At 41.6% G+C, this 26,308-nt stretch overlaps 2 protein-coding genes across 5 annotated transcripts in view; one reads left to right on the forward strand and one right to left on the reverse strand.

Annotated features, from left to right (window-relative positions):
- C1H1orf202 (chromosome 1 C1orf202 homolog) overlaps positions 1–2,383 on the forward strand; it is a 65,646-nt gene extending 63,263 nt beyond the window's left edge. The window contains exon 4 of the transcript XR_006697579.2: positions 2,022–2,383. The gene's annotated coding sequence lies outside the window, so the exon portion shown is untranslated. The remainder of the gene's footprint in view (positions 1–2,021) is intronic.
- Positions 1–26,308, reverse strand: part of DESI2 (desumoylating isopeptidase 2) — a 63,255-nt gene that overhangs the window by 12,909 nt on the left and 24,038 nt on the right. For 3 of the 4 annotated variants that reach the window (XM_005539622.5, XM_005539621.4, XM_065540682.1), the window contains exons 2-4: positions 10,070–10,142; positions 7,406–7,499; positions 4,727–4,868 (exon numbers count right to left, since the gene is read on the reverse strand). In XM_005539622.5, the coding sequence (XP_005539679.1) occupies positions 4,727–4,868; positions 7,406–7,499; positions 10,070–10,142 (309 nt within the window). The remainder of the gene's footprint in view (positions 1–4,726; positions 4,869–7,405; positions 7,500–10,069; positions 10,143–26,308) is intronic. The other variant, XR_012432057.1, reaches the window with a different exon arrangement.

Consider the following 26,308-nt stretch of genomic DNA (forward strand, 5'->3'; position numbering starts at 1 on the left):
CCAAGCTGGTCTTGAACCTGTGTGCTCAAGCAAGCTACCCGCCTCAGCCTCCCAAAGTGCTGGGATTACAGGTGTGAGCCACTGTGCCCAGCTATCTTGCCTTTTCTATGGGGAATTATCTCAGGGTGACCAGCTATATGAACTTTTGTTTAGATCTGGATTCAAACTAACCATTAAAAAATTATGACAACTGGGGAAATCTGAACATTGTTTATTTGGATAATATTAAGAAATAATGTTAGGCCGGGCGCGGTGGCTCAAGCCTGTAATCCCAGCACTTTGGGAGGCCGAGACGGGCGGATCACAAGGTCAGGAGATCGAGACCATCCTGGCTAACATGGTGAAACCCCGTCTCTACTAAAAATACAAAAAACTAGCCGGGCGAGGTGGCGGGCGCCTGTAGTCCCAGCTACTCCGGAGGCTGAGGCAGGAGAATGGCGTGAACCCGGGAGGCAGAGCTTGCAGTGAGCTGAGACCCGGCCACTGCACTCCAGCCTGGGCGACAGAGCGAGACTCCGTCTCAAAAAAAAAAAAAAAAAAAAAAAAAAAAAGAAATAATGTTAATCTGTGGAGTGATAACATAATTTTAGGAGTTAATTTTAGGAGTGATGACATAATGTGGTTATGTTATAAAGAATCTTTATCTTTTAGAGATGCAGAGTGAAATATTGATACTTGAAATTAGGCCAGGCGCGGTGGCTCATGCAGATAATCCCAGGACTTCGGGAGGCTGAGGTGGGAGGACTGCTTGAGTCCAGGAGTTCCAAAGCAGCCTAGGCAATATCATGCAACCCCATCTTCACAAAAAATACAAAAACTGGCTGTACATAGTGGCATGTGCCTGTAGCTCCAGCTAGTTGGGAGGCTGAGGCAGGAGGACTCACTTAAGCCTGAGTTCCAAGCTGCAATGAACTATGATCACACCACTGCACTCCAGCCTGGGCAATAGCAAGACCCTGTCTCTAAATGAAATCTGGGATTTGTTTCAAAACAATTTGGGGCCGGAGTGGTATCTAAGTGACAGTTATATAGGGGCTCACTATATTATTCTACTTTTATATGTTTTGAATTTTCTACTGAAAATATTAATTTTATTTATTTGAGATGGAGTTTTGCTCTTGTTGCCCAGCCTGAAGTGCAACGGCACCATCTCTGCTCACTGCAACCTCTGCCTCCTGGGTTCAAGCGATTCTCCTGCCTCAGCCTTCTGGGTAGCTGGGATTACAAGCATCTGCCACCATGCCCAGCTAATTTTTGTATTTTTAGTTAGAGACGAGGTTTCACCATGTTGGCCAGGATGGTCTTGATCTCTTGACCTTGTGATCCCCCCACCTTGGCCTCCCAAAGTGCTGGGATTACAGGTCTGAGCCACCACGCCTGGCCGAAAATATTAATTTTAAAAAGACATTTAGATTAGACGAGTGGCATTTAGTAATGGTAATGCCAGTCCTTTTGCTAGTGCCAGGTTCATAATTAGGCATCTGACACAATTCTGGCTGTAAAACATGGATGCTTTTGGAAGGTTAGGGAAAAGGGAATTCCAGAAAGAGTTTCACTGTTTCCAAAGGGAGAGAGACATAGTCTCCCTCTGGATGTTGTGCTAAAATTGTTACCTCTATCTAAGACCCACAAAGGGAGCTGGCCCGGGGGTAGGGCCAACATCCCAAGGATGGCGGTTTAGAGAAATGAATAAATACCTTACATCCCTATGACACTCACAGTTGAGACACTGACCACATTGGAATGTAGCCTGCCTTATTCTGGACTTGTGTTGTAAGCTAACTTTCCTCAATGTTTAAGACAATTCGCACCTAATTCGAAGAGACCTATCTTGCAGAGTAGAGGCTGGCAAACTTTTTCCGTGAAGGGTCAAACGGTAAGTATTTTGGGCTTTATAGGCCATAAATCTTTGCTGCAACTACTCAATTCTGCCACTGCAGCCGGAAACCAGTCAAGAAAACAGGTAAATAAATAAGCATGGCTGTGTTCTAATAAAACTTAATGAATCTCTCTGGTCTCAGCCGCAGAAGCAAGGTGACGAAGGCAACATCATCATTTGGAAAGTGTCGCAATAAGATGCACATGTGCCACCGCTGTGGCTCTAAGGCCTACCACCCTCAGAAGTCGGCCTGTGGCAAATGTGGCTACCCCGCCAAGTGCAAGAGAAAGTATAACTGCAGTGCCAAGGTTAAGACAAAATACCACCAGGACTGGTCGAATGAGGCACCTAAAAACTGTGTACAGCGGATACAGGCACATGGTTTCCGTGAAGGAACACCACCTAAACCCAAGAGGGCGGCTGCTGCCGCATCCAGTTCATCTTAGGAACTTCAATGGTTAGTCATGCAATACATGTTCTGATTTAAAAAAAAAAAGAACTTTATGAATACTGAAGTTTGAACTTTACATAATTTATACATGTCACCATATAGTACTCTTTTGGCTTTTTTCAATCCTTAAAAAGAATGTAAAAACCATCTTAGCCTGCAGGCTGTACAAGGACAGATGACACGCTGGTGTTGGTTTGAAGGCCAGGCTACAGTAGTTTGCTAATCCCTGCTGTAGAGGAAGCATCAGAACTGATAACATTATGGTGTTAAATAATTCTTAGAATTTTTACGAACAATATTAACAGAAGAGTACATATATCAACAACCATTAATACAGTGATGATTGTGCTTATTTGCAACTGGTTATACAACATACATCCCCACACTATGTTGTCAAAGAGAAAAGCATACCAGTTTCACTGAACTTCGTCAGAGTGCCCAATATCCATTTACTTGGCTTCATAATATGGGAGTTGCATCCATCATTTCAAATTCCAAAGGTAACTTGTACATTTCACAATAGGCAAGAGCTGATATTTCCATTTAATGGAATATATACCTTATTTTACTAAAATAGCTCCTTATCCCTCACTGGCCAGAATTCTAGTTCCAGCCCTGCCACTAACAGGTGAGGTAACCTTGGTCAAGTCACTTAACTTCTGGGTCTCCCAGTTTAACAATTCAGCACTAGGCCACGCATGGTGGTTCATGCCTGTAATCCCAGCACTTTGGGAGGCTGAGGTGGGCAGATCACCTGGGGTTGGGAGTTCGAGACCAGCCTAACCAACATGGAGAAACCCCATCTCTACTAAAAATACAAACTTAGCCGGGCGTGGTGGTGTGTGCCTGTAGTCCCAGCTACTCGGGAGGCTGAGGCAGGAGAATCGCTTGAACCTGGGAGGCGGAGGTTGTGCTGAGCCGAGATGGTGCCACTGCACTCCAGCCTGGGCAATAAAGAATAAAACTCCGTCTCAAAAAAAAAAAAAAAAAAAAAAAAGAAAATCAGCACTCATATGGGGAAAGGCATAAAAACTGTGGCCTAAAAAGATGGCTCCAGGGACATCTAGAATTGCTCTTTGGGCCCCAAATGCAAAATGGTTTTGGGGTTAGACCAGGGCTGATGTGGTGGTATAGATGCTCAATAAAGTTCTGAATGTTTTTGAAGGACAGAATAAATTAGAACCAGAGGAAGTAATGATAAAGTGTAATAAGCACTGGAGTAAGAAGTCAGGTCTAATCTGAATTCTCCATGACAATCTTTAGTAAGTCATTTTCCCAATTGGGGTCAGTTTCCTTGTCTGAAAAATGAGTAGATTAGGATGCTGTCTATTTCTTCACCAATTTTAGCACTCAGTGGATCTTTGAATGCATTCCATACAAATGTAATGTCTGGGGTCAAGAAAGCTGAGAACTACCTCCCCACTTGTCTGAAAACTGACTAGGTCACTTCTATGGTACTGATACATCCACTAGACTAGAGGTGTTTCTCGAGCTTTTAGGTTCATATGAGTAATTTTGGGATCTTGTTAAAATGCAATTTGCATTCAGTATATCTCTGGTGGGGCAGAGATAACACATATCTAACAAATTTCTAGGAGATGCTGATGCTGCTGGTCCACAAAACACACTTTGAGTAGCATGGTAACAGACTGTTAGAGTTGTTTGAAAGCTGTATTGTAGAAGCCATGAGGGAAGTAAAAAGGGCCAAGGAACTAAGCATTTCTGCAGAGGAGGTCACTGAAATAGCAGCTCGTTTTCTCCTTTACACCCTTCACAATTTCTGTGGTACCTAGATGCTGCCACTGCAACCATCTGCTAAGAATCAGAAAGCTGGGAAGCTGTTTCAAGTGCCAATTCTCTAGACCTTATTTTACAATCTTTTTAATTTCTTTCCTCCATTTTCTTTTTATGGTTCTTTAATTTTGACCTAGTTTTGATCTTCTGCTTGGGATTCAAGAATTGAGAAGGGAAGTAAGTGCCTATGTGTTATGTTAGCAGAAGAAAATTTCAAGATGGAAGACATGAATTACTTATTAATAAGAGCCAGAAAAAAAATTCAGCGAAAGAGAAACCTTAGCGACTAAGCAGCAGAAGTCTCTAGGCATTTACTTTCTTAAAGAGAAAGTTTCAGGCTGTAATAAAATAAGAGACCATTATTTGTACTTACTCTCTACTCACTGCAAAGTAATGAATAGAATTACCATTTAAAACTGTGCAGACTCTCAAGTTACCAACTCTGGAAAGGTCATTCATACAAGATTGAAATACAATACCATATTTCATACAACACAAAAAATCAGAAAAGAAACGAATCAAGTTCGAACATAGTGGGATATCAAGTATAGTGGGACAGCAAATATTTATTTGAAGAACTTTTAGGATAAAATTTAGTTTACCTCTGATAAAGCTGAAGAAAAATGATTGCAGTTTTTATGCATTAAATGATAAGCATTGCCTTTGTATTCTTTTCCCAGTTCTTCTACAATTTTTTCTATATCATCTTCTAGGAAGTCCGTGCTCCCTAAAACAACAGCTTCTCTTAAAGAACAAAAAGAAAAAAAGAGAAAGAAAAATAAGGACGTAGTTGTGTCAAATATTTATAAAAAGCATGTTTAAATACTTGCTTATTTCCAGGAATATTATGATTGACATAACAAATCAGGGTTAATATAACAAGACTAAAAGTGAAACAAGATACTTTAAAAGTGCTATTTTAGTTTCTACTTTTCTGCAATAAATTCTTAAGTATATTACCTATGAATACTACAAAAGCACAAGTCATTTTCTTTATGAAATATATGTCCCTGCGTAAAATGTAATATTACAGTTATTTTCACAACTATCAGTAGTTATATTGTTAGAGAACCAGATCCCTGCTGCAAATATTCCTGCATAATCTCACTTGCCATTGAAGGGCTGGACATCATCTTGCCTAGAAACAAACTTTTATCTGTCACTGTGCCGCAATGAGACAAACTGTCAAACCTGACTAGATGTTTTCTAAAAACAAGGACCCTGGCCGGGTATGGTGGCTCACGCCTGTAATATCAGCACTTCAGGAGGCCAAGGTGGGCAGATCACCTGAGGTCAGGAGTTCGAGACCAGCCTGGCCAACATGGTGAAACCCCGTCTCTACAAAAATACAAAAATTAGTCAGGCACAATGGCAGGTGCCTGTAATCCCAGCTACTCGGGAGGCTGAGGTGGGAGAATCGCTTGAATGCAGGAGGCAGAGGTTGCAGTGAACCGAGATTGTACCACTGCACTCCAGCCAGGGTGACAGAGCAAGACTCCATCTCTAAACAAACAAAAATAAAAAGGACTCCAAACTACTACCTTGGAAAGGCAACAGACATTATCCAAGAGAAAGTGGAATTTTAGTCAGATAAGTTAAGCATCCAAGAAACCTGAAAATACTTAGAAAATCCTTTTATCAAGTAGTCTTGCCAAAAGAGCCCAAAGCAGTGGATTCAGGATGGTATCATAGCACTTCTGTGCGGAAATCTTTCAATTCAGTGATAGGCTAAGAGAACTATGAAGTTAGTAGAGGGCTTAATGTGTAGCTCTCTACTGAAGTTTAATGTTGGAACCCCATTTCACTGTCAATTTTTCACTTGGCAAGCCATCTATTATAGGCCCAGAAGTTTAAAGCTCCTTGAAACTAACATTCTAAATATCACTCTTTTTTTTTTTTTTTTTTGGTGAGATGGACATTTACTCTTGTTGCCCAGGCTGGAGTGCAGTGGTGCAATCTTGGCTCACCGCATCCTCCGCCTCCCAGGTTCAAGCGATTCTCCTGCCTCAGCCTCCCAAGTACCTGGGATTACACGCACATGCCATCACGCCCGACTAATTTTGAATTTTTAGTAGAGACGGGGTTTCACCATGTTGCCCTGGCTGATCTCGAACTCCTGACCTCAGGTGATCCGCCTGCCTTGGCCTCCCAAAGTGCTGGGATTACAAGCGTGAGCCACTGAGCCCGGCCCTAAATATCACTTTAAATACAAACCTCAATTAAGGAATGAAAATTTGATTATTAACATTTATATTCTCATTCTCAGCAAACTATCACAAGGACAGAAAACCAAACACCGTGTTCTCACTCATAGGTGGGAACCAAACAATGAGAACACTTGGACACAGGGTGGGGAACATCACACACTGGTGCCTGTCGTGGGGTGGGGGCCTGGGGGAGGGATCGCACTAGGGGAAATACCTAATGTAAACGATGAGATGATGGGTGCAGCACACCAACATGACACATGGATACCTATGTAACAAACCTGCACGTTGTGCACATGTACCCTAGAACTTAAAGTATAAATAAAAAAAATTATATTCTCACTGCTTTTTATTACTCATAAGACTCCAGTGAACACTTATATCCATATATTTTAGGTTTATCATTACAGGTAATACATGTACCTTAACAATGGATTCTACGCTAATCAACTGTTTAGTTATTTCAAACGTATACAGTGTCCCTTGCATTGGGACAATAAAGACATTTTTAATTTGCTAGGTAGGTCACAATAAAACGTTTTCTCCTTTCAAACAGGAGATTGAGGGGAAGAAATCATTAGAAAGGAGTTTCCTGGGCTGGGCGCGGTGGCTCACGCCTGTAATCCCAGCACTTTGGGAGGCCGAGGCAGGTGGATCACCTGAGGACGGGGTTCAAGACGAGCCTGGCCAACATGGTGAAACTCCGTCTCTACTAAAAATAGAAAAATTAGCCGGGCGTCGTGGCGCACGCCTGTAATCCCAGCTACTTGGGAGCCTGAGGCAGGAGAACTGCTTGAACCTAGAAGGCGGAGGCTGCAGTGAGCCGAGATCACACCACTTCTCTCCAGCCTGGGACAGAGTGAGACTCCATCTCAAAAAAAAAAAAAAAAAAAGGAAAAGAAGTGGGTTTCCTGAGGCAAACCTGAGTTATCTAAAATGTCAGCAATTTAAACAAAGTTAAAGAGACATTTTTAACTTCTTGGGTTTGTTTTGATTTACAGAATGAATTCTGTTTACCTGAAAACAAGCTATGGCACCTACGACAGTGTAATAAAAATTATCCTCCCTACTTACTTAAATTTAAATGTTTCTCCTAGTTCAGAAGCATTTCCTGGGGAAATTTCAAATATTCCAGAAAAGGGGTAAGGATGGCCACCATAAGCAAATTCTGAAAAGAGAAAACTCATGATTTTTAGTATGTATCACATAAAATTTAACCAGAATGCTGAATTAGCTTTAATAACTGAGGACAACAGTGACACCATCTAAATATTTTTCAGTTTATAAAATGCTTTCACAAATATCTCACTTAGCTATTACTCGTATAAACAGTTGTCACAAAAGACCCAAAACTCAAATAACAGAAGACACTCAAAGATATTCTTGACTGCCATATTTCCCTTTCTTATAATGGCAAAAAGAGTGTGACTAACACACAAAGGTAAATACAGTTCTCTCTGCATGTCTATGTCATGCCAATCTAGGTAGGTGGTCAGTTCCGTGTTTTGCCACTTTCTAAATTAAAGTGATTAATTTCAAACACATATCTTACTGGAGAAACTGTCTAGTCACCGTGAGTTCATGGTTTCTGGGATAAAGACTCTTGGTTTACCTTTGAGTAGGGTGGAACATTACTAAACCTAAAACACTACTCAATTCTCTTCATTTAAGAAAAAAATAAACTGCCAAATTAACACATATACCTACCCACCCTCCCATCCAATCTCCACAGCAAGTCTTTTGGCTAGGATAAACTATTTTTTGACTGTACATCCAATACAAACTGTACATCAGATACAAACTCTAGAGAACAAAATGGAGAATAATTTTAGATAAAAAAATTCCTATAATTTTCTGTTATCTCACTTAGATATTTTAGTGGCTAAGTCTTAGGAGACAAATTTAAATTAATTCCAAACCATGTTTAAATAAACTTCATCACTTTAAAAATATAACCGTAAAAGGTCTTAGAACAAAGCACAGGAAAGAACAGGCAGATACTAAATTTACTTTTAATTCAGACCTGTCCAAAAAAAGCAACAATGTAGTTTGAGAAATAAAGTGGCTATTTTGAAATACAATTTTTAAAGTTTTTTAGTGACAAAATTTTACAAAATACTGTAGATTATCACGTTGGAAAGGGTAAGATTATATTTGGATTCTTAACTTTCTCAATTATAACAAGGAGAGTCATAGATCCATTCTTTTATAAAAAGCAATCACTAATTTTCAGAAATATATTAATATTTGATTCTAGCTTTACTAAATTTACATGAACATGTTTTGAAACATGTTTCTAATTATTACTAAATTATTTTATGAAGGGGAGCAATCATTAGGCAGATAATAGAGCCATGGACTAGCATACAGGAATATTTGGGTTCAAGTTTTAGTTAATTATTAGCATTATGACTTTCAGCAGGTTTGGGCCTCAGTTTCTTCAGTTGAAAAATGGAGAAGGTGCCACCTGCCCTTATCTAACCCACCATGATCATGTGGTCCCAAATTTGTGGCATTTTAAAAATGGTAACACATCATACAAATTCAAGAAATACACGTGCAAATGTGGCAAAAGCCAAATCAACCAAAAGAGTAACCCCACAGACTATGATCCCACCCACAGCAATACTCCCAAGCATGAAACTTTCAGCAAGAGCCCCTCAGTATTTCTTGGGATTATTTGGTAGATGTAGACTTTCAAGTAAAATAGAGCTTTAAATGGCAGATTTGTATAGCAAACATTTAATATGCTAAACTGCACCTGGAAACAGGTAAAATGGAATATAAAAAAGAGTGTAACCACCACACGGACACATTGAAGTAAATGAGTCTCTTCTTGATATTGGTTAAAACTGGTGTATAGTGTTCAGGGATAACCCTGAGTAAAGTGCAATGATATATTCTAAGAGGTCACAAAGACTGCCTAGCTGAAGCGAACAAAGGCATTTGTGCTATAGGGTTAGTTTATAATTCAAAATGATAGATGAAATGAATCAGCAATGTGATCTGTCTTACGCAGACCATTACTATTAGTTACAACTTGATCGGGGTAGATTATCTTGCATCAAGAGCAGGAATTAGAACAGAAGAAAAAAAACTGTTGAACACATAGCTGCTTGGTTTGAGTGACTCCTGACATGTTTATCCTAATAAAGGATAATAACAAGAATGAAGAGGGCTGAGTTAGTGACAAAGGGCATGATTAGATGTAATCATGGCCGGATTTGTTCAGCAGTTTTTAGACTTCAAAAACTTATAGATTTTATAGACTTATAGGTCTACAAACCAAATGTATTACTGAAATTCCTTCAGGAAATTGGTATTTCAAGTCTGACACTTTCTATCACCAACCTTTCCAACCAAAATTATTGTTTTTATCATGCTATTTTCGAAGCGCAAGGTTTCTTAGGAGGTCCAATATATATGAGAACAAAACAAACTCACTTTATGACAATCACAAAAGGAAAATATTTTTTAAAACATAGTATTTAGAATAAAAGATAAAGTGAATGAAGTGAATGTATACTCTTGTATTTTGAGTCCTTTCTCCCCAAATACATTCTACTTTGGGCATTTTTCCAAAATGCAGTATAAACGAATATGGGGAGATTTTCTTCTACTTTCTGTAATAACATATGGAAGTGGTTAAAAAAAGAGAAAGACCTATAGTTATGGTTTTGCAACTCCTTTAAAGTACAAAATCTTCAGAGAGTATATTTAGACTGTGTGTACACGTACCTCTGCCATAGACTTCAATTCCTGAATGAAAAACTCCAATTCCAATGGATGAGGTATATTCGTTCATCCAATACTAAGAAAAAAAGAAAGAAAAGTTTCAGAATACCTGTTCATTTACAACTCAACTCCACACTACAGAAGTGACTACTCCCCAAATCGTACACTCTGAAACTCCCATGATAAAGATCCAGTTGGTCCTATCGCTGTGCCTTTGCCTGTATCACATCTGGAATGCCTTCCTGGGTCACAATGATTGTCGCAATTTGAGTATAAGCACATTATCTAAGCCTTATAGGGCAAGCAATACAATTAAAAGTTTGATCAGTTTGCAGGGCGGCGGTGGGGGGATATTATATAAGAGCTCTCCTGTTAGTGACTTAGACACACACACACACAGTGTGCTTTCATATCTACTTTTCTCCTATCCTAAACTTTTCTTCTTATTCTTTGGTGAGCTCCCTGAAAGCAGAAATATTTAATTCTTTTTCAACAAACATTTACGGCATGTATCATGTGTCCTGATTCAGCCCAAAGTTTGATAATGGTAATAATACAGGAATAAATAATGCACAAAGGTTAAAACAACATTCTTACTTCTTACCATTAGCATGAACAAAAACCTCCCAGAAAAGGTAGTATCTGAACTGAGTCTTTAGGAACAAATCAGATTTCCCAGTAAGAAAACTGGGCCATGGGGATGGACAGAAATGCCAGGAAGAGGGAAGAGCATATACATAGGTAATATGATAACAAATTACAGGAAATGGCCGGGTGCAGTGGCTCACACCTGTAATCCCAGCACTTTGGGAGGCTGAGGCGGGTGGACCACCTGAGGTCAGGAGTTCGAGACCAGCCTGGCCAACATGGAGAAACCCTGTCACTACTAAAAAATATAAAATTAGCCGGGCGTGGTGGCACATGCCTGTAATCCCAGCTACTTGGGAGGCTGAGGCTGGAGAAGCGCTTGAACCCGGGAGGTGGAGGTTGTGGTGAGCCAAGATCATGCCATTGCACTCCAGCCCAGGCAAAAAGAGTGAAACTCTGTCTCAAAAAAAAAAAAAAAAGAAAAAGAAAAAAAAAGAAAAAAAAAGAAATTACAGGAAATGACTGTGAAAGGGGTTAAAAAGGTGAAGTGGAGGGGGTTAAACTGAGAAAAAGGTAAATGAGTTAAGAGCTCACTAAATGAACACTTAGGTAACGCTCAAAAGTATTACAAACCTATTGGATTTCTCCCAGGTTAGGGGACAGATAATTTATCTTTAATTGTTCTAGGTTTATTCAAGTCTTAACCTTGGCTCCAGACCCCTAGCCAGTCTTTCCCAGACCTACACACATTCTCATGCATTGCTGGAAGAAGCATAAATGAACAAGTCAGTTTTTTTTTTTTTCTAAAATGTACCTGGGGCAGAGGTGCATAAAAATAAAATTTACCTGGAAGAAGAATTAAGCAATAATAAATAAATATATGAAAAAGAACAAGGAATTTTCCCATCTAGAAACTGAAATATTCATTAAAACAATATGGCACGGTTGCAGGAACAGATCCTGGTACAGACCCTTGTATATATAATAATTTGATATATGATAAAGGAGATATTTAAAATTAATGACAAAGCGTGAATTATTAAAAACATGTTGCCAAAATGGATTATGCATAAAAATAAATTTCATGTATCTAAAAATTCCAGTGTGTCTAAAAATAACTATATAGGGATAGAAGGAAATAGAGTTTAAAAAATTTTAGGTGGGAAAAGACAACCCAAGTAAAGCAAAATCCTAGAATTTATAGAGGAAAACATCAACAGATATTCAACATAAAAATGTACAACTTGGCCGGGCGCGGTGGCTCAAGCCTGTAATCCCAGCACTTTGGGAGGCCGAGACGGGCGGATCACGAGGTCAGGAGATCGAGACCATCCTGGCTAACCCGGTGAAACCTCGTCTCTACTAAAAAAATACAAAAAACTAGCCGGGCGAGATGGCGGGCGCCTGTAGTCCCAGCTACTCGGGAGGCTGAGGCAGGAGAATGGCGTGAACCCGGGAGGCGGAGCTTGCAGTGAGCTGAGATCTGGCCACTGCACTCCAGCCTGGGCCAGAGAGCCAGACTCCGTCTCAAACAAACAAACAAACAAAAACAATGTACAACTTTTTATTTTATAAAACTACATAAAAACAAGATAAAAAGATAAATAATACATAAGAGAGAATCTGTGTGGATATAACAAAGATTCATATGAGAATATAAGTATCCCTCTCGATGTGAATTTTTTGAGTTCCTGATTTGGAGAGACAGAATTTGGATGACAAGTTAGAAAATGAAGGATACTTTTTTTTATGTGAATCAATTTGATTTTGGAAGGAGAGTAGTAAGATTACATACAGTAAGGATTCTTCAAAACATTTACCCAAATCTATGTGATCCTAGAGTCTGGGCAGCAAAAGTTCAGATATGAGTATACTTCTAAATAAAAGCTTCATTAAAAAAAAAAAAAAAACAAATTAGTGGCCAATAAACCTGAACTAACAATCTCAGGAGCAAACAGAAAAACACTAATTAAAACAATGAGGTACCACCCTTCTTTTATCTATCAGATTGGCAAATACTAAAAATACTGCTAATACTGGGTGTTGGGAAGGGTGTGAAGAAGACATTGCACAAGTGTAAATCAATGACAGTGACTTAACCATTTCACCTTCCGGAATCTATTCTATAGAAACACTAGCATATACGCAAAGACATGTCCTAGGACATTAACTGTAGTTGTCTACAATACTGAAAAACTGAAGTCTAAATATCAATAGAGAAATGGCTAATTATGATACATTCATATTATAAACTATCAATCAAAAAAAACAATAAGGTTGACTTGGGAAAATTAGCTGAGTTTAATTTTTAAAAAAGAAAAAAGAATGAGGTAACTCGATAGATATTTAAAAACCACATAAAATAAAAGGATCAAGTCATAATATGTGTAGCATGATCACATTTTTGAAAAATAAGCCTGAGGCTATACTTACATATTAAGTATGGGATGACAAAATAAAACTACCACCAATTGCAACAAAAGAAAGGTTTGAAGCACACAGATCAAACTGTTAACAATTTGGGGGAGAGGAGGACTATAATGCAATACTTTTCAGTTTTAACTCCATACATTCAGGATTGTTTGTTTTTCTACATTTGTTAAAGAGTATTATTTTATAATTAAAAATGTTATTTTAAAGTAAAATGCTATTATCTTAGTTTAATAGGTTTTTATTTGAATTTTTATACTACAGTAAGAGAATAGGTTGCACATATAAAAAATCGTAAACATAAGACTATTAACTGCAGTATTATTTATGTTAGTAAAATGTTGACAACAACCTAAATGTTCATTTATAGGGTCCTAGTTACCTAAACTATGATATATCTATATAATGGAATATTCTTCAGCCATAAAAAGAGGGGGAAGGGCTCAGTGTGGTGGCTTACACCTGTAATCCCAGTACTTTAGGAGGTTGAGGCAGGAGGACAGCTTGAGGCCAGGAGTTCAAGACCCCCCTGGGCAACACAGGGAGACCCAATCTCTTAAAAAAAAGAAAGAAAAGAAAAGAAAGAAAGAAATTAGCCAGGTACCTGTGGTCCTAGCTACTCGGGAGGCTGAGGTGGGAGAACTGAGCCCAGGAGTTCGAGGTTGCAGTGAGCTATGATCACACTGCACTCCAGCCAGGGCAACAGAGACCCTGTCTCTAAAAAAAATTCAAAAAGTGTAGGGGAAGGGGTGATGCTCTTGAAGAACTAAGAGGAAGAGGAAGTAATTTCCAGGATATATTTGTTAGGGAAACAAAAGCAAGTTGCAAAATAATATATGGCAAAGACTTAGACTCCTGAATCTTTTCCTAGGCCCATCTGTACACTTACTTGTAAAATCAGGTTTTAGCAAAGAATCTTGCTAATTCAGTTCAGCAAGAACCCCCAACCTTTGCTATCTGATCACCTCCATATCTGGTCAGGTTCCTCATCCTCCACCATCCCCCGGTGATGTCAGATTACCCTGGCATATCTTCACAAAGAATTGTGTTAGGTTGGTTTAGCCAGAACCCCCCGACCCCTGATGTTTCCTCTTAGAAATTTTCCATCCACTGACCCTCCACCCTGCCCCCTGGCTGCAAATTCCCATTTGCCCACACTGTGTTTGGAGTTGAACACAATCTCTCTACTCCACTGCAAAATCCCATTGCCATGGCCTCTCTACCTATCACAATAGTCTTGAAAAGAGTTTGTTGGCCAGGTGCGGTGGCTCACGCCTGTAATCCCAACACTTTGGGTGGCCGAGGTGGGCGGATCACGAGGTCAAGAGATCGAGACCATCCTGGCTAACACGGTGAAACCCCGTCTCTACTAAAAATACAAAAAAATTAGTCAGGCATGGTGGCGGGTGCCTGTAGTCCCAGCTACTTGGGAGGCTGAGGCAGGAGAATGGCGTGAACCCAGAAGGTGGAGCTTGCAGTGAGCCGAGATCATGCCACTGCACTCCAGCCTGGGCGACAGAGCAAGACTCCGTCTTAAAAGAAAAAAAAAAAAAAAAAACAAAGAGTTTGCCTTACTATGCTTTTAAAAATTTTTTTGTATGAGAATGTCTGTATCTACACCTTACAGCCAGCAAACAACTCCTGCAGGCCAAATCTGGCCCACCTCCTATCTTTGCAAATAACATTTTATTGGAACACAGCCACGTTCACTTGTTTGCAAACTGTCTATGTGGCTTTTATGCGGAGTTGAGTGTGACAGATAACCAAGATATTTACTATCTGGTTATTTACAGAAAAAGTTTGTGTAAGATCCCTGTCATATGCAAATATTTTTTTTTTTTTTTTTCAAACAAGAAAAAGAAGAAAAAACCAGAAAATCATGAAAATAGTTACCTACCAAAGGTGGATGAAAGGGAAAGAGACAGAAGACTTCCTAAGATATCTTTTTATATATAATTTTGACATTTGAACCACGTAAATGTTTTTCACAAAGTTAGACTTAGAAAAAGAAGTGAGAAGTGAAGCCAGCTGGACCTCTTGGGTCGAGTGGACACTTGGAGAACTTTTCTGTCTAGCTAGAGGATTGTAAATGCACCAATCAGCGCTCTGTGTCTAGTTAAAGGTTTGCAGATGCACCAATCAGCACTCTGTAAAATGGACCAATCAGTGGGATGTAGGTGGGGCCAAATAAGGGAATAAAAGCTGGCCACCCGAGCCAGGAGGGGCAGCCTGCTCAGGTCCCCTTCCACGCTGTGGAAGCTTTGTTCTTTCACTCTTCACAATAAATCTTGCTGCCGCTCACTCTTTGGGTCTGCACTACCTTTATGAGCTGTAACACTCACCATGAGGGTCTGCGGCTTCATTCCTGAAGTCAGCGAGACTATGAACCCACCAGAAGGAATAAACTCCGGACACATCTGAACATCTGAAGGAACAAACTCCAGACACACCATCTTTAAGAACTGTAACACCATGAGGGTCCGTGGCTTCATTCTTGAAGTCAGTGAGACCAAGAACCCACCAGAAGGAACCAATTCTGGACACATTTTGGTGACCATGAAGGGACAATCACCAAGCAGTGAGTACCACTGGACCCCTTTCGCTTGCTAATTCTATTTTTCCTTAGAATTCGGGGGCTAAATACCGGGCCAGTTAAAAGTGACTAGCACGGCCGCTGGACTAAAGACATGGGTGTCAGGCTTTCTGGGAAAGGGCTCTCTAACAACCCCTGACTCTTTGGAGTTGGAAGCATTGGTTTACCTGGAACCAGCTTCCGCTTTTCCTGTACTTCTGGGCTGAGCTGAGGGTCGACAGAGAGGAAAGCCATTCAGCTTTGGGGTCTGACAAGTTGGTTGATCCTGCGGCCGTGAGCAGAACTAAGTCATGTCACCCACGCGAGACTCAGCCATCTATCCTATCCATGCTGACCCTTGCCTCCTGGGTCCTAATGCTTGTCAGACAAACTTCCTCTCGCCTCTCTTCTCCGAGGCTAGTCCTGCTTCTAAAAACCACTCCCTGTCTCTGGTGCTTTTCTAGTTTCTCCTGTAAGAATGATTTCTAGTATAAACTTCAGGACTCTGTTCCCTTCTTTAAGCACCCGGGCTCACCAATCAGAAAGACATAATTTTTGCCCAAAGTGCCATTGAGTGGGGAGACCAACTATCCTTTTAGGATCCCTCCTCAGACAAGCAGGCCTAACAAAGCCTATTCCTGAAGCTAGGATATGGGGAGCCTCAGAAATGATATCCTTCCTATTCACATGATGATAAGTGAGGACAAAAGACACTCTTCCAACTCTGGAGATCCCCCCTCCCTCAGGGTATGGCCCTCCACTTCATTTTTGGGGCATAACATCTTTATAGGACACAGGTAATGTCCCAATACTAACAGGAGAATGCTTAGGACTCTGACAGGTTTTTGAGACTGCATCGGTAAGGGTCACTAAATCCGATTTTTCTCGGTCCTCTTTGTGGTCTAGGAGGCCGGACAAGGGTGCAGGTTTTCGAGAATGCGTCGGTAAGGGCTACGAAATCCAACATTCCTTGGTCCTCCTTGTGGTCTAGGAGGAAAACTAGTGTTTCTGCTGCTGCGTCAGTGAGTGCAACTATTCTGATCAGCAGGGTCCAGGGACCGTTGCAGGTTCTTGGGCAGGGGGAGAAACAAACCAAAACCGCAGGTGGTTTTAGATGGGAAACACTCAGGCATCAGCAGGCTCACCCTTGAAAGGCATCCTAAGCCACTGGGACCAATTTGACCCACAAACCCTGAAAAAGAGGCAGCTCATCTTTTTCTGCACTATGGCCTGCCCCCCCAGTATTCTCTCTCTGATGGGGAAAAATGGCCACCTGAGGGAAGTATAAGTTACAACACTATCCTGCAGCTTAACCTTTTCTGTAAGAGGGAAGGTAAATGGAGTGAAATACCTTATGTCCAAGCTTTCTTTTCACTGAAGGAGAATACACAACTATGCAAAGCTTGCAGTTTACATCCCACAGGAGGACCTCTCAGCTTACCTCCATATCCTAGCCTCCCTATAGCTCCCCTTTCTATTAACTAAGCCTCCTCTAATCTCCCCTACCCAGAAGGAAACAAGCAAAGAAATCTCCAAAGGACCACAGAAACCCCCAGGCTATCGGTTATGTCCCCTTCAAGCTGTAGGGGGAGGGGAATTTGGCCCAACTCAGGTACATGTCCCCTTCTCCCTCTCTGATTTAAAGCAGATCAAGGCAGACCTGGGGAAGTTTTCAGATGACCCTGACAGGTACACAGATGTCCTACAGGGTCTAGGGCAAACCTTCTATCTCACTTGGAGAGATGTCATGCTACTGTTAGATGAAACCCTGGCCTTTAAGGAAAAGAATGCGGCTTTAGTGGCAGCCCGGGAGTTTGGAGATACCTTGTATCTTAGTCAAGTAAATTATAGAATGACAGCTGAAGAAAGGGACAAATTCCCTACCGGACAGCTAGCTGTCTCCAGTATGGATCCCCACTGGGACCTCGACTCAGATCACGGAGACTAGAGTTGCAAACATCTGTTGACCTGTGTTCTAGAAGGACTAAGGAGAATTAGAAAAAAAGCCCATGGATTATTCAATGATATCCACCATAACTCAGGGAAAGAAGAAAATCCTTCTGCCTTTCTTAAGCAGTTATGAAAGGCCTTAAGAAAATATACTCCCCTGTCACCCAACTCACTAGAGGGTCGACTGATCCTAAAAGATAAGTTTATTTCCCAGTCAGCTGCAGATTTCAGGAGAAAGCTCCAAAAGCGAGCCCTGGGCCCTGGGCCCCGGGCCCTGAACAAAATCTGGAGGCATTATTAAACCTGGCAACCTCGGTGTTCTATAACAGGGACCAAGAGGAACAGGTCAAAAGGAAAAGCGAGATCAGAGAAAGGCCACAGCCTTAGTCATGGCCCTCAGACAAACAAACCTTGGTGGTTCAGAGAGGACAGAAAATGGCGCAGGCCAATCACCTGGTAGGGTTTGTTACCAGTGTGGTTTACAAGGACACTTTAAAAGAGATTGTCCAATGAGAAACAAGCTGCCCCCCTGCCCATGTCCACTATGCCGAGGCAATCACTGGAAGGTGCACTGCCCCAGAGTACAATGGTTCCCTGGGCCAGAAGCCCCCAACCAGATGATCCAACAACAGGATGGAGGATGCCCGGGGCAAGCGCCAGCTCATGCCACCACCCTCACTGAGCCCTGGGTATGTTTAAGCATTGAGGGCCAGGAAATTGACTTCCTCCTGGACACTGGTGCTGCCTTCTCAGTGTTAATCTCCTGTCCTGGACGACTGTCCTCAAGGTCTGTTACCATCCGAGGAATCCTAGGACAGCCTGTAACCAGGTATTTCTCCCACCTCCTCAGTTGTAATCGGGAGACTTTGCTCTTTTCACATGGCTTTCTTGTGATGCCTGAAAGTCCCACACCCTTATTAGGGAGGGATATATTAGCCAAGGCTGGAGCTATTATCTACATGAATATGGGGAACAAGTTACCCATTTCTTGTCCCCTACTTGAGGAGGGAATCAACCCTGAAGTCTGGGCATTGGAAGGACAATTTGGAAGGGCAAAAAATGCCTGCCCAGTCCAAATCAGGCTAAAAGATCCCAACACTTTTCCTTATCAAAGGCAATATCCCTTAAGGCCTGAAGCTCATAAAGGATTACAGGATATTGTTAAACATTTAAAAGCTCAAGGCTTGGTAAGGAAATGCAGCAGTCCCTGCAACACCCCAATTCTAGGAGTACAAAAAACCGAACGGTCAGTGGAGACTAGTGCAAGATCTTAGACTCATCAATGAGGCAGTAATTCCTCTATATTCAGTTGTACCCAACCCTGATACCCTGCTCTCTCAAATACCAGAGGAAGCAGAATGGTTCATGGCTCTGGACCTCAAGGATGCCTTCTTCTGTATTCCCCTGCACTCTGACTCCTGGTTTCTCTTTGCCTTTGAGGATCCCACAGACCACACATCCCAACTTACGTGGTCGGTCTTGCCCCGACGGTTTAGGGACAGCCCTAATCTGTTTGGTCAGGCACTGGCCCAAGATCTAGGCCACTTCTCAAGTCCAGACACCCTGGTCCTTCAGTATGTGAATGATTTACTTTAGGCTACCAATTCGGAAACCTCATGCCAGCAGGCTACTCTAGATCTCTTGAACTTTCTAGCTAATCAAGGGTACAAGGCATCTAGGTTGAAGGCCCAGCTTTGCCTATAGCACGTCAAATATCTAGGCCTAATCTTAGCCATAGGGACCAGGGCCCTCAGCAAGGAATGAATACAGCCTATACTGGCTTATCATCACTCTAAGACATTAAGCTGCGGGGGTTCCTTGGAATCACTGGCTTTTGCCGGCTTTGGATCCCTGGATACAGCAAGATAGCCAGGCCCCTCTATGTTATAATCAAGGAGACCCAGAGGGCAAATACTCATCTAGTAGAATGGGAACCAGAGGCAGAAACAGCCTCCAAAACCTTAAAGCAGGCCCTAGTACAAGCTCCAGCTTTAAACCTTCCCACAGGACAAAACTTCTCTTTATACGTCACAGAGAGAGCAGGGATAGCTCTCGGAGTCCTTACTCAGACTCCTGAGACAACCCCACAACCAGTGGCATATGTAAGTAAGAAAACTGATGTAGTAGCAAAAGGCTGGCCTCACTGTTTATGGGTAGTTGGGGCGGTGGCTGTCTTAGTGTTGGAGGCCATCAAAATATTACGAGGAAAGGATCTCACTGTCTGGACTACTCATGATGTAAATGGCATACTAGGGGCCACAGGAAGTTTATGGCTATCAGACAACCGCCTAGATACCAGGCACTACTCCTTGAGGGACTGGTGCTTCAAGTACGTACGTGAGTGGCCCTCAACCCTGCCACTTTTCTCCCAGAGGATGGAGAACCAATAGAGCATGACTGCCAACAAATTATAGTCCAGATTCATGCCACCCGAGATGATCTCTCAGAAGTCCCCTTAGCTAATCCTGACCTTAACCTATATACTGATAGTAGTTCATTTGTGGAGAATGGGATACAAAGGGCAGGTTCTGCCATAGTTAGTGATGTAACCGTACTTGAAAGTAAGCCTCCTCCTCCAGGGACCGGTGCCCAGTTAGCAGAACCAGTGGCACTTACCCGAGACTTAGAACTGGGAAAGGGAAAAATAATAAATGTGTATACAGATAGCAAGTATGCTTATCTAATCCTACATGCCCATGCTGCAATATGGAAAGAAACAGAGTTCCTCATCTCTGGGGGAACCCCCATTAAATACCACAAGGAAATCATGGAGTTACTGCACGCAGTGCCAAAACCCAAGGAGGTGGCGGTCTTACGCTGCCGAAGCCATCAAAAGGGGAAGGAGAGAGGACAACAGCAGCATAAGCGGCCGACAGAGGCAGGGAAAGGCCAGCAGAAAGGAAAGAGAGAAAGAGGCAGAAAGACAGAGAGAGGAGGAGACAGAGACAGAAAGTCAAAGAGAGAAGGAGAGAGAGGAGGAGACAAAGAAGGAGTCAAAGAGAGAGAGAAAGAGATTGAAGTAGTAAAGAAAAAACAATGTACCCTATTCCTTTAAAAGCCAGGGTAAATTTCCGTCTACCCAGCCAAGGCATATTCTTCTTATGTGGAACTTCAACCTATATCTGCCTCTCAGACAGTTTGCAAGAAATAATACAATCTATCCTTACTCTACAATCCCAAATAGACCCTTTGGCAGCAGGGACTCTCCAAAACCGCCGAGGCCTAGACCTTCACACTGCTGAGAAAGGAGGACTCTGCACCTTCTTAGGGGAAGAGTGTTGTTTCTGCACTAACCAGTCAGGGATAGTATGAGATGCTGCCTGGCGTTTACAGGAAAAGGCTTCTGAAATTAGACAATGTCTTTCAAACTCTTATACCAACCTCTGGAGTTGGGTGACATGGCTTTTCCTCTTTCTAGGTCCTGGGACAGCCATCTTGCTATTACTCGCCTTCAGGCCCTGTATTTTTAACCTCCTTGTTAAATTTGTTTCCCCTAGGATCGAGGCCATCAAGCTACAGATGGTCTTACAAATGGAACCCCAAATGAGCTCAACTAACAACTTCTACTGAGGACCCCTGGACCAACCTGCTGGCCCTTTCACTGGCCTAAAGAGTTCCCCTCTGGAGGACACAACTGCAGGACCCCTTCTTCGACCCTATCAAGCAAGAAGTAGCTAGAGCGGTCATTGCCTAATTCCCAACAGTAGTTGGGGTGTCCTGTTTAGAGGGGGGAGTGAGAGATGAGGCCAGCTGGACTTCCTGGGTCGAGTGAGCACTTGGAGAACTTTTCTGTCTAGCTAGAGGACTGTAAATGCACCAATCAGCACTTTGTAAAAACGCACGTATCAGCGCTCTGTGTCTAGCTAAAGGTTTGTAAACGCACCAATCTGCACTCTGTAAAAACGCACCAATCAGCGTGGTGTCTAGCTAAAGGTTTGTAAACGCACCAATCAGTGCACTCTAAACATGCACCAATCAGCGCTCTGTGTCTAGCTGAAGGTTTGTAAATACACCAATCAGCACTCTGTGTCTAGCTAAAGGTTTGTAAATGCACCAATCAGCACTCAGTAAAATGGATCAATCAGTGCTCTGTAAAATGGACCAATCAGCAGGATGTGGGCGGGGCCAAATAAGGGAATAAAAGCTGGCCACCCACAGCAGCAGCGGCAACCTGTTCGTGTCCCCTTCCACGCTATGGAAGCTTTGTTCTTTCGCTCTTCACAATAAATCTTGCTGCTGCTCACTCTTTGTGTCCGCACTACCTTTATGAACTGTAACGCTCACCACAAGGGTCTGCAGCTTCATTCCTGAAGTCAGTGAGACCACGAACCCACCGGAAGGAAGAAACTCCAGACATATCTGAACATCTGAAGGAACAAACTCCGGACACACCATCTTTAAGAACTTAACACTCACTGCAAGGGTCTGTGGCTTCATTCTTGAAGTCAGCGAGACCAAGAACCCAGTGGACAGAACCAATTCTGGACACAGAAGTACATCTCAAAACTGAAGTCAAACAAAAACAAATGAACCTAGTTGTGTATCAAATTGATAACCACACAGAAAATAAAAAAGAAATTAACTTCTGAATATAGTAATCTGTCCACATACCCTTACTGAGATATATTCTAAGGACAAAATGAAGTGCAAAGAAATCTCAAACTGAGATGTGTTGCTTATAGTGGTACTGGTGTAATTCCAAAACTATTTGTATGTACTACAGGATGTGTATGTAGCAAGAGGTGTGCAGTTGCGGATGCAAGAGATCTAGGTTGTGCGTTCCTTATGAGAATCTAACAAATGCTTGATCATCTGAGGCGGAACAGTTCATCTTGAAACCATTCTCCCTCCCCCGCCCCAGGTCCACGGCAAAATTGTCTTCCACGAGACTAGTCCCTGATGCCAAAAAGGTTGGGGACTGCTATACTCTAGTACAGAACAAATGAGTACATATGCTGATGGCGGGAACCAGAGTTGTCAATGTAGTAGAGGGAGATACAAAACACGGAAGAGGAAATGGAAGAAGCCCGTGTTACTGGATTGTAACAGGAGGCACACTGAAGTAGAAGCAATGAACATACTGTCCAGATCTTGGTTTCTCTTCCTAAAAGGAATCAGGACTCTGGAGAAATGGTGATTCCAAGTTAGGGCAAAAATGTGTAAGGTGAGAATTGCTCAAAGAATGATGGACACGTGTCAAAATTATAGAGAAGCTGGCCTAAAAGCAGTTTTCATTAGTCAACTTTGGGAAGAGGTGAACATCAAAAATGATCATCATAATGGACTATAGAATATTGAATAAAAAGACTCTCAGAGTCCCTGGTAATGCTTAAAAAAAAAAAAAAAAAGTAAAAGGAGGAAAGCTCTTGTTTTAATGGAAGAAAGCCAGCTAATACAAGTAGATGAAAGGGCAAAATTAGGCAATCACCATTTTGTTGCCACCAGTTGAGTCAGTTGAGTTATGGATGATAACACCATTAGAAGAAAGGCTGTTTAAGAATGATACACACACTGTCTTGAAGTGTCACCTCCTCCTCCCCCACCATTTCTCCCTTTTCGCACTAATGTCACTTGCCAACCCCCACCATTTTTCCTAAATAACAAAGAAAAAAGATACCTTTGCAATGGAAAAATACGTTGTATATCACCTTATCAATACTCAGTGATTAAACTGAGCATCATTAATAGTTGAACCAATTGATATTATGTGCCTTTGGATGTGATGAAATACAAAAGCTACATTTGCTTTGTTGGTTTTCCTGTCAAATGTGTTAAACCAGAAGACAAACATAATGAAAAATCAGGTAAGTCTGGACTATGAGACATTCTACAAGAAAACTGGCCTGTTTTTTTATTTTTTATTTTTTTATTTTTTTGAGACAGCGTTTGGCTCTGTTGCCCAGGCTGGAGTGCAGTGGCCTGATCTCGGTTCACTGCAGGCAGGGCTCAAGCCATTCTCCCACCTCAGTTTCCCGAATAGCTAGGACTCGCACATGCCACCATGCCCAGATATTTTTTGTAGAGACAGGGTTTCATCATGTGGTCCAGGCTGGTCTCGAACTCCTAGGCTCAAGAAACCCACTTGCCTTGGCCTCCCAAAGTGTTGGGATTACAGACATGAGCCACTGTGCCCAGCCAATGCTTCGTTTTTAAAAAAGTATCAGTGACAGCAAAGTCAAAAGAAGGCAGAGGAAGGGTGGGCTATTCTTATGGCGATTAAATGAAGTGAATGAATTTTGATTGGATCCTGGATTTCTTGTAAAAAACAAAAACAAAAACAGGCTAAAAAGAACCATTATTGGAACAATTGGGGAAAACATGAATATAGACTATATATTCAATAATATTACATCAATTAAAAACTTCTTGGGTGTGATAACAGTACTATGATTAGGTAGAAAATGTCTTTTTTTTTTTTGAGATAGAGAGTCTCACTCTGTCACCCAGGCTGGAGTGCAGTGGCGTGATCTGGGCTCACTGCAACCTCTGCCTCCCAGGTTGGAGTGATTCTCGTGCCTCAGCCATGCAAGGGGGATTACAGGCTTGTGCTGACATACCTGGATAATTTTTGTATTTTTAGTAGAGATGGGGTTTTGGCATGTTGGCCAGGCTGGTCTCAAACCCCTGGTCTCAAGTGATCCGCCCTCCTTGGCCTCCCAAAGTGCTGGGATTACAGGCATGAGCCACCGCGCCAAGCCAGAAAATGTCTTCTTGGGAAATACATACTAAAGTAGTTAGGGATGAATTACTACGTTTGTGACTTACTTTCTATGTGATCTATGTGTGAGAGAGTGTAGGACGGGCGTGAGAGGAAGCAAATGTAGCAAAAGGTTAAAAACTGGTACATCTGAATGAAGGGTATATACAAATTGTACTCTTCCTTAAACTTTTTGGGGAAGTTTAAAAATTTTCACAATAAAAAATTGGGGGGAACTAAAGAGAATAATCTAGTTCTTGCCTCCTTACAACAGAGATGTGTTTCTAAGTTTCTTGCTATCCTCCTACTTTCTTCCCCTTTTCACAGAAAAACACCAGCCTGGGCAACATGGTGAAACCCCATTTCTACAAAAAACAAAAAATTAGCTGGGAGTGGTGGTGTGTGCCTGTAGTTGCACCTACCCAGAAGGCTGACATGGCAGGATTGATTACCTGAGCCCAGGAGGTCGAGGCTTCAGTGAGCTGTGATTGTGCCACTGTGCTCCAGCCTGGGCAAGTGAGTGAGACCCTGTCTCAAGAAAAAAAAAAAAGAGAGAGAGAGAGGGAAAGAGTGGAACATACTGGAAGGTATCATGATAGTTCACATAAAAATTTTGTTAGGCTTTTTCCAAGTAGTGGTTTCCTTGGCAGCCAACTTCTAGGACTTAAATTGCCTTTTCCAATTGAGAAATCCCATTGTTTATACAGTTTGAAACCAATAATTTGGTCTGTACACTGCTGATTTCCTTAATGACGGCGCCAAAAGGTTTTTGTTCCAGATGCAGGCAGCTCTATTTTAAAGTGGCCGATTCTCTTTTTGCAGCATAGCTTCTTTTCCAAAATATAGAATATTTTCCAAAAAGAGATGTATACATAATGGCTTGGCTACAATAATCAAAAGGTTTTAAATGCTTAGTAAATTGAACATTTCCATTTTATGTTCAGTATCATTTAATGTTAACGATCTCTTCTGTTCAGCAGTAAACAGCCTTCTGAAAGTGATTTATTGTCAATTTCCATAGTAAGAACCCAAATGTTTTATTAAAAAATGGGAAAGATTTTCATGAAAAAAAAAATCATACCCACATGTTGACTTTTGGTAAAGAATTAGGATGAGAATGAATTTATCAGAGTGGGCATCCTAAACTTAGAAATCTTTTACTCTCTGCCTTTTCACAAATGAAAATAATTTCTTCTATGCTTGGGAATTCCATGCTCAGAATTCCTATATGTTGCCTGAGTACTATACTTCTTCACTCTGAAATTTCCTTGTATTCAAGATTTTACATTCTAAAAAATAAAGGTATTTTTTGACACATTTTGTAAAGGGGAAAACTGTAAAAGGAAACTTAAAAGCAAGGGAAATATTCCATTCAAAAATTTGGTCAGTAGTTTGGAATTCACTATAATGAGATGTGGCCTAAATAAGGTTTCTAAAGAAATGCTGAGACAGTACAATGAAAATGAGTATCTGCTTGCTTTGCAAGTGGTACTACCTCCACTCTCAGATGGAAAGTTGAATAATCAGGTCAAGTGTTTCTGCTCAAGATTATACAAAGCCCACAAGTTGCTAGGAAAATGATTTTTAAACCTAGAGATATATTCCTTTGGACAGTATTAAACAGTGTAAGTCCACCCCTCACTCCTAACACCATCATCATTATTGCTGTTGTTTTTTAGAGACAGGGTCTTGCTCTGGTGCCTAAGCTGGAATGCAGTGGTAGTATCATAGCTCACTGCCTCCTCAAACCCCTGGGCTGAAGCAATCCTCCTAACTCAGCCTCCCGAGAAACTGCCAGGCCAGGCTAATTTTTTAGCTTTTATTTTTGTGGATGCAGGGTCTCGCTATGTTGCCCAAGCTTGTCTTGAACTCCCGGCCTCAAGCAATCCTCCCAACTTGGCCTCCCCAAGTGCTGGGATTACAGGTGTGAGCCATGCCCAGTACTGTGCCCAGACTCATTATCGTTAATTTTTGAAGGCTCTGTTTCAATACTCTGTGCAAAGCA

This window comes from Macaca fascicularis, chromosome 1 (assembly GCF_037993035.2).
Source record: "Macaca fascicularis isolate 582-1 chromosome 1, T2T-MFA8v1.1".
Lineage (NCBI taxonomy): Eukaryota > Metazoa > Chordata > Mammalia > Primates > Cercopithecidae > Macaca > Macaca fascicularis.